The 8,025-nt window shown below is 61.8% G+C and overlaps 3 protein-coding genes across 3 annotated transcripts; all 3 read right to left on the bottom strand.

Annotated features, from left to right (window-relative positions):
- Nucleotides 1-841: 841 nt before the first annotated feature.
- On the bottom strand, nucleotides 842-2,631 carry SPRG_08326 (hypothetical protein; the record flags this gene model as incomplete). Its single annotated transcript, XM_012347570.1, has 7 exons — nucleotides 842-1,058; nucleotides 1,105-1,304; nucleotides 1,356-2,046; nucleotides 2,096-2,270; nucleotides 2,317-2,439; nucleotides 2,487-2,541; nucleotides 2,587-2,631. 7 exons carry the CDS (start codon nucleotides 2,629-2,631, stop codon nucleotides 842-844), a joined length of 1,506 nt encoding a protein of 501 aa, XP_012202960.1.
- Nucleotides 2,632-2,774: 143 nt separating this feature from the next.
- Nucleotides 2,775-4,013, bottom strand: SPRG_08325 (hypothetical protein; the record flags this gene model as incomplete). The annotated part of the gene is made up of 1 exon (XM_012347569.1): nucleotides 2,775-4,013. The coding sequence occupies one exon, from the start codon at nucleotides 4,011-4,013 to the stop codon at nucleotides 2,775-2,777; it is 1,239 nt and encodes a 412-aa protein (XP_012202959.1).
- A 305-nt stretch (nucleotides 4,014-4,318) lies between these two features.
- On the bottom strand, nucleotides 4,319-6,911 carry SPRG_08324 (hypothetical protein; the record flags this gene model as incomplete). Its single annotated transcript, XM_012347568.1, has 4 exons — nucleotides 4,319-4,407; nucleotides 4,470-4,755; nucleotides 4,812-5,770; nucleotides 5,987-6,911. 4 exons carry the CDS (start codon nucleotides 6,909-6,911, stop codon nucleotides 4,319-4,321), a joined length of 2,259 nt encoding a protein of 752 aa, XP_012202958.1.
- Between the last annotated feature and the right edge of the window lie 1,114 nt (nucleotides 6,912-8,025).

The following is an 8,025-nucleotide window of genomic DNA, read 5'->3' as shown; positions in this document are numbered from 1 at the left end:
GTTGTTCCAGCCGCCACCGCCACCGTTGTTCCAGCCGCCGCCGCCGTTCCATTTGCCGCCGCCACCCGAGTTCCAGCCGCCGCCACCGTTCCATTTGCCGCCGCCACCCGAGTTCCAGCCGCCACCACGGTTGTCATCGCAGTCGTCGGGTCTCTTGAAGGTCATGGCGTCGGCCGGCGCCTCTTGAGCAGCGAGTGCGACGGCCGCAAGTGCAAAAATGCTGGGGAGGTAGATGGCCACCATCGAGCAAAATGAAAAATGAGTCGAAGCATTCCCGTCTCCTTGCATGTAAAAGAAGTTGGTATCGTCTGGATCACTAATATCTGGATATGGCGTTCTCCCATCTGTTTGTGAGGGGTAGGTGTACGACATCACTACCCTGTCCCGACTGGCTCCAATCTCGACTGTCCCAACTGGCTCCAATCTCGTCCTCCAGAACACGAGATCCAGATCCAGATGCGCACATTCTGGTGGTCGTTTCCCAGCGTCAAACGCTTCATCCTCTATCCTTGCACTACGCTTGCATGAGTTGCATTTGACTCAGGCACCATGCTTCAGTGCTCCGCTTTATGCAGCTTCCTAATGCCATCTCACACTCTAAAGGCAGATCCTTGTTCGCCGGTTGGCCAATCATCAATTTTAAGGCGCGAAAAGACGTTGACGACGGCGAAGAAGATCCGCTGTCGTTAGACGTTGACGACGGCGAAGGAGATCCGCGGTCGTTCGTGGCGACTGGATGTGCGGCGGCATTCCGCCAACTACCTACTGCTTTTTTCTTATTCAACAAAACGGTGAAAGTAGAGCTCCCATTAGAATACTCGGCGATGCGGTCGTCGAACGATCAATTCTGGGACGTTGGAGGCGACGTCTGTGGCGACGGCGGAAGCGCGGCGGCATTGCTGGACGTGCGTCGACTGAACGCTTGGTACTTTTCAATCGTGTCGACCCAGTACTTGAGGTCGGCTTCCGACTCGCAACGGAGCTCAAAGGTCCGCGTCGCATGCGGGTTGGCGCGCGTTCCGAGGTCGACGACAATATCAAACGCATACCGATTGCCCCTACGCCACCCATTCTGTCAGTCCCTTTCGGAACAAGAAGCTAAACCGGAGGTGGGCGTGGGTCACGAGGTGCGTGATCCGCGAGAGTGCAAAGCTGCCGCGCGGCGCAAACCCGCGCATTTGATCTTCTTTCGAGTGAAAGTAGGTCAGGACGAGCGTCCGCGTATCGACTTTAAACCACCGACGCTCCCAGCCGCGAAAGATCGACGAGCTCTTCTTCTCCAGATACCCTTCCAGCACCGGGAGCTACATAGCTTGCTGCCAACGCCGTTGACATCACATGGAGGCAGCGACTACCTTTTTCTGGTCGAGTTGACTGCTGAGCTTGACCGCGTCTTGAAGCAGCCCGAGCATGAGCAAGCCCACTTGGCGAAGATCGCCGGCGGCGATGAGCCCAATGTCACAGGCGAGGCGGTTCATCTCCTTCTCAATGCCCGGAAAGCCGAGCCCGGACGCGTGCTTGCGCTTGACCATGTCGACACGCTCGACAAGCACGGGAAAGCTCGTGATCGGCTCGTGGGTTGCCTCTGGAAAGTGGCCTTGGCTCGTCTCCATCGGCGAGTCGGGCACAATCGTGCTATCGGACGACGTCGAGAGCTGCTTCTTGAGCAGCTGGGCGACCTTGGGTCGATCCGACACACCGTTGGACGAGGTGGGTGGTGTGTGCAGCGGCAGCGCGCCGTCCGAGAGCGACCGCATGCGCAGCTTTGGCGGCTCGAATTCGTCGGCACTCGCGATCGAGGTCGACGACACTGGCGGCGCCGCTGTATCCTGAAGCACGGCCGCCTGGATCGTCTTGCGAATCGTGCCTTTCAGCAGCGTCATGCTGTTTTGAGCCGTCGACGGCGGGTGGGTCTGCTGCTGCCGGAGCCGCTTGAACACTTCCCATGGGATTTCCTCGCTCTCGACGTCCTCTTCTTCCGTGCTCTCGTAAAATGCGACCAGGCTCTGCGTGTGAAAATCCTCTGCGACGGCCGTGTTCCCCTGGCTATTCTTGCAAGCAATCAGTACTGCAATCACAGCCATCATATGTGTACCAATGGTGCAGAACCGCGAGGCTGCTCAACGTCTCGGCCACTTTGGCGCTGTTTTTCCCATGCAGCCGCTCGCGGTGGCTCCGCGCCTTCTCAAAATGCTGCGCCGCCAAGAGGTAGTTGGCGTACAGGCGGTAGGTCGTGCCGAGCTGCTGGTACGTGTCGCCAATGCTCTCGTCTACGCTGCATCGTGAGGCCATGGCCAAGCATCATCATCATCGTACCAGGTCCAAATTTCTCGTGGATCACGAGCTTGCGGTGGAGCAGCGGCAGCGCCTCGTCGTACTCGCCGCCCATGATGCAGTACAGCGAGAGCTGGCCGAGCTGGTCCGCAATGTGAATGTCGACTAGGACGCGACGTGAGCCATCGACCAAGACGACTAGAGAGGCATACACTCGCCATACTGGCGCTCGAGCGCATCAAGGGACCGCCGGGTCTTCTGCTTGACCTAGCGCACGCTCGAGAGGCCGGCGGATATGACGCAGGAGCGTACTTCGATGAGGATGTTGGTCGCGGCGCCCGACCGCATCGTCAGCATGCTCGGCCGCCGGACGAGCGCCATCGTCGCCTGTTGCAAGTATGTTATAGGCAGCCAATCCGCGACACGTATTTTATGGTATTTCAGCCAATCGGTGCGCGCCTCGGAAGATCGCAAAATTTTGTCATGTTCAAGTGTTACAACTACAAATTGAGTTCGGCGTCGAGCGCATCGAGACCACTGTCGTCCGAGTCGACGGCTGTTGGTGCTGGCGTCTTGGGCGCTGGAGCTACCGTCCTGGGCGTTGATGCTGGAGCTGCCTTTGGCTTGACGCTTCGCGCGGCGGCTGGTGTCGGTAGCTTTCGCTTCCGCGACGTCGTCTCAAGCTCAGCGTCAAAAGCTGCGCGCCCTTCGCCGCGTACCAGAATGGACGGCGTGCTTTTGGGTGGGCGCTTGATTGGAGCTCGGGCAACGACGCGCGTTGCCACGGGCGCTGCCGTTCCGTGGGGCGCCAAAAACGAAAGACCGAGCTCAGCTTCGAGCGCATCAAGGCCATCGTCGTCCGAGACATCCGCTCGTGGCGCTGCTTTGGCTGTGGGTAGGCGCTTCGTGGGCAGCGCGACTAGAGTCGGCATCATGGATGTCGCGAGAGGCTTTGGCTTTGGCGGACGTCCTCGCTTCTTTGGTGCATTGAGGTTGGCCTGCGTTATTGCGCCCACGGTACTGGCGGCCAAAGGAGCTGGCTTGGCCTTGGGTGGTCGACCACGCTTCTTCGGCAAGACTATCGTCGGCGCGATCCCGAGCTCGGCTTCGAGGTCGCCAAGACCATCCGAGTCGGATGCGACCGCCGACGGCTGTACTGCAACTGGCTTTCGAGGCGCTGGCGTTCGTCGCGGTGCCGCCTTGGCCGGCACACTCTTAACGCTGCGTGCGGGTTTTGCCGTGGCTGACGAGATGCCGAGCTCTGCCTCCAGAGCACCGAGTCCATCAGAGTCGTCCGAAACGACGGCCTGGACCGGCGCACGAGGCTTGCGCTGCACAGGAGCCTTGGGAATAGACGCCTTTCGAGGCTTGGGGTCTTTTAACGCTGCTCGGGCCTTTGGTGCTGCTCGTGCTTTGGGCGGTGGCAGCACCGGCGTCGACTGCGCCAATCCAAGCTCGGCTTCGAGAGCGTCCAAACCGTCCGAGTCATCGTCACTACCGTCGACACGGTGTGGCAACGTTACAGCGACAACAGTCCGTGGTGCAGCGGCAGGGACAGTCCGCGTCACCGTCGGCGTTGGTCGTGGCTTGACGACACGCGTCGGCGCCGGTGTCGGTGCTTTCCGTTTTGCAGGCGCGGGTTTGATGACGTCAAGTTCGGCGTCGAGTGCATCGAGGCCATCCGAATCGGACGTATCTCCTCCAGCCGACGCGGCCACCGGTGACGCCGTCGCACCCATGTTCTTGATGGCTTGTACAAACGACGGGACAGTTGCAAGAGGTGGGGCCGGGCGAGGCGTTGCTCTGGCAACCGACGACGCAATTGGCTGTCGCACAACCGGTGCGGTTGCAGGCTCCGACAGTGCTCGCTGCGACATCGGTTGCGCCGCGGCCTTCTGAGCCGAGCTGCGATCGAATAATGGAGTCTTCGGTCGAGATACCACTGGCGCGGGTGCTTTAGGGGCGGGGGCTGGTCGCAAAGCAGCGGTTTGTGGCGGACCCACGCCGCCCAGTCGAGGTGGTCCCGGAAGCGCTTTCAAAGGTCCTAGTCGAGGTGGGCCTGGCAGTGGTTGCGAGGGTCCGAGTCGAGGTACAGATGCGGCAGGTAGAGGCACGGCCGGCAATTGTCGTTGGCTACTCGGCGATCGGGCGGCAGGACTCCGTGGTTGACTGGCGCGCTGCTGCGACGTATCCACCGGCACAGGACGCGGCACCGTGGCATCCAATGGAACTTGCAGCGCAGGAGCTCTCGGGGTCGACGCCATCGGCGTTGCAAATGGGCGAGGCCGTGTTGACGTCGGCGCGACAGGCGGTGCTACTCGCTCGGTCAGCGTCGGCGACGTTGGCGTCGACGCGGCAGCGGATTGCACAGTCTCGGTCGACGTCGACGGCGTCGTCAACGGCTGAGGTGCCGCCGTACCGAGTCGCGGCGGCCGGGCCGCGCCTGAGACCTTCCATGGCGTTGTTTTCACGGGTGCAAATCTGTCATCCATTGCCGTCGACGATACACGGGCGACGGGCGTGCTGCGCCGGTCGACCACGGGTGGGCGCTCCTTCGGTGGCGCAACCAAAGGCGACGGCAGCGACATGAGCTCCCTCTCGAGCTCCTTCTCCAGCTCGGACAGCGTATCCGACAAACCGGCACTCAAAATACGTGGTGCCGTTGCCACGAGCTCTCGATTCAGCTCCTCGTTAAGCGCGGCGTCGCCCGGCGCCGGACGTGGAGGCGCCTTTGCTTTCCCCGGCTTTCTTCCGCGCTTGGGCTTTTCGGTGCTTGGACTCGTTGCTGCGAGCGATCGCTTGCACCCGGGAGCACCCATCGCAGCGACAGGCTGCTTTCGCGGGCGACCCCGGCCTCGCTTGGTCGGCGGCGGCGGCGGACTGTCTCGATGCAGCTCGGCGAGAAACGACGCGTCCGAGTCGCTGCTCTCCACCACTGATGCCACGTTGCCGGCTGCCGGTGGCGCCTTCGCATCGCCCGAGTCGTCGGAGAGCGAGAGGTTGGCCTCCAAATTCAAACCTGACGGTGCTTCCGTCAACGGCGCGGGTGTCTTCTTGACGTTGCCACGCTCGAGGGACGCGACAAAGTCCGAGTCGTCCGAAAGCGAGAGCTCCGCGTCCAAGTTGAAGGTCGATGACGTGGCCGCTGGAACACGCTGCGTAGGCTTTGCCAAGGACGTTGCGGCAGTCTCGGCCTCTAGCTCGGCAGCAAAGTCCGCATCCGAGTCGTCGGATAAGGAGAGATTGGCGTCCACGTTCAAACTCAATGTGCTTGCCGCTGCCTTGCCGTGCTTGCTGGACGGCGCGGGGGCACAGCTGCTCGCTTCGTCAACTGCGCGGCTCCTTTTACCGGCGACCCCTTGCTGTCGCTCCGACGATGCCACGGGTAGCGTCTCTCGCTCAAGCTCGGCGGCAAAGTCGTCGTCCGAGTCGTCCGACAGAGACAGGTTTGCGTCCAAGTTGACGGCCGACGATGCAGCGGTATTGGATGCGCTGCCTGGTGAACGCATCGGGACGCCACCCCGACCTGCTGCCACGGTTGTCGGTGGCATGGACGGTCCTTGGGGCTCCGACACCATTCTTGCATGAACCGTACTGCTTAGATATGACCGCCGAGACGCCACTGACGCCACTGACGCTGAGCTGGAGCTGCTGTCATCACTGCTGCTGCTGTCGTCACTGCTGCTACTGCTGTCGTCACTGCTATCCGAACCGTCGCGCGGTTGACCGCTTGCGTCGCCGTAGCCAATCACCGGCGATGCAAGATGTGACAACCGAGGAAGCGCCGGCACTTGAATCACAAACTCGAGATCGGGCAGCGGACTTGTTTCAGGCACCTGCGTCGACGGCGTTGCGGTCGTCGCTTCTGCAACGTCAAGCGAGCGAGGCGGCGGGTCGCTTGCCACGGCGACGGCTGCGGTGTCTGTAGGTACCATTGACCCGACTGCCACTTGCTCGACGCCGACGTTGGGCGCCTGGTCTGCACCGTTTGGCGCATCGTCGCCGGACAAACCGCCGCCAAAGTCGTAATCTTCCTCATCCTCTTCGTCGTCGTCGTCTTCTTCTGATGACGATGGTGACAGTGTCCCGGGAATTCGAGCACCCGTGTGGTCGACACCGCTGTACGGAACAAACAACGACGTGCCTTCGTCGGCGCGCTCTACCGGCGGCACTTCCTCGACGACGGGCGGCACTTCCTCGACAACGGGCAGCGACGGTAGCTCGAACGAGGCATGCGGTGCAAAGGCAGGTAGCTCGACGACGACCGGCTCGGCCACCTCAATGTCCGAGTACTCGGTGGCAGTGCTGGATGAGTAGTACATCGGAGCGTCCAGCAGTGCAACGTCCGGGGCGTGCACTTGCGGAGCATCCACTGCGTCCTCGTGCTCGATCAAGTGGCGGTCGCTTTCGTAGCCGTCGTCGGAAAACGCCGAGTCGTCTTCCGAGAGCGAGATGTCGGCACTCCCCTCGGAGCTTTCAAACGCGTTTTCGTTGTCATGCGGGGCAGGCGCACTCTGGTCAGCAGCACCTGCTTGCGACTCGACCGACTCCAAAGCGGCGGGCGGATCCAGCCCCGTGACGGGTGCTGCGGTGGTGGACGGCGCTGCAACGCCCAACTCGAGATCCGCTGCTAGCATGTCGTCCGAGTCCGATGAGCTGGACGACGACGACGACGATGATGATGACGACGGTGATGTGCGCCGTGGCGACGCCGGCGGTGAGTCGGTTGCGTCGACGGCGACATACGACCGCGCCGGCACAGGTGTCGATTGAGGTCGGCGCGTCGATGCACTGACGCTGTCGTCAGCTCGCGCTGGTAGCAACGGACCAGACGCCAATGGGCCTTGCCGTGGGGAGCTCGAGCCGTTGGGTCGGGATCGTTTCTCGTTGCTCTGAGATATGGGCAAGGTAGCCTCCATGATTTCACCACCAGTGACCACTGTCCGAGGCGCTGCTGCCCCAACGACGGTGTCGGCGCTGGCTCGCGAGACTGTGAGCTCGTCGTTCGCGGTTACGGCTTCTTCGGTGGGCTTTGCAGATCCGGTGTCGCCGTCGTCGGAGAGGGACAACGCGGCGTCGAGGTTAACCGCGGCGGGTGCGTGATGCTGCGACACAACAGCTTCGACGCTCTCGGAGAGTGACAAGGTCGCATCACTGTCGATCACGTCCGTCGCGCGTTGTCGTGCCGAAGGCGAGCTCGTCGACAGGGCAGCTCCCGTGCTCGATCTCGCAGCACTGCCACTGGCTGACAACGCCAAATCGAGGTCCACGTTGGCTGATGCGGTAAGGGCCACTGCAGGTCTTGCTGACGAAACATTCGCGCGCTCCGTTGGAAGTATGGCGACCGTCTCGCCTGTCGTCGATGTCTTGGGGATCGGCGTCACGTCGCTGTCGTCCGAAAGCGACAGCTCTGCACCCAAGTTGATATCACCCACCGACGATACTCGAGGGTCGCCAGTCGATTTGGATTCGAGCCCGCCATTGTCACGTGCAACAGATGGCGACGCAGCAGCAGCACTTGGTACGTTTGAACCAGTCGCAGGCTCGTCGTCGCTGTCGTCTGACAACGATAACTCGGCGTCCAAGTTGAAGTTGGATGCTGGCGCGCTCGAAGTGGCTTCAACGCCGGTCGTAGAACCATCTTCCGCAACGACAGCGTCCGTGGGGAGTGGCAAAGGTGCGGCGGCGCGCGGTGTCGGTGCCTCGTCAATGTTGTTTGACAAGGACAACCCGGCGTCCATGTCAAGTCGG

This window comes from Saprolegnia parasitica (assembly GCF_000151545.1).
Source record: "Saprolegnia parasitica CBS 223.65 unplaced genomic scaffold supercont2.37, whole genome shotgun sequence".
Classification (NCBI taxonomy): Eukaryota; Oomycota; class Saprolegniomycetes; order Saprolegniales; family Saprolegniaceae; genus Saprolegnia; species Saprolegnia parasitica.
This window is presented reverse-complemented; position numbering and strand designations above follow the sequence as displayed.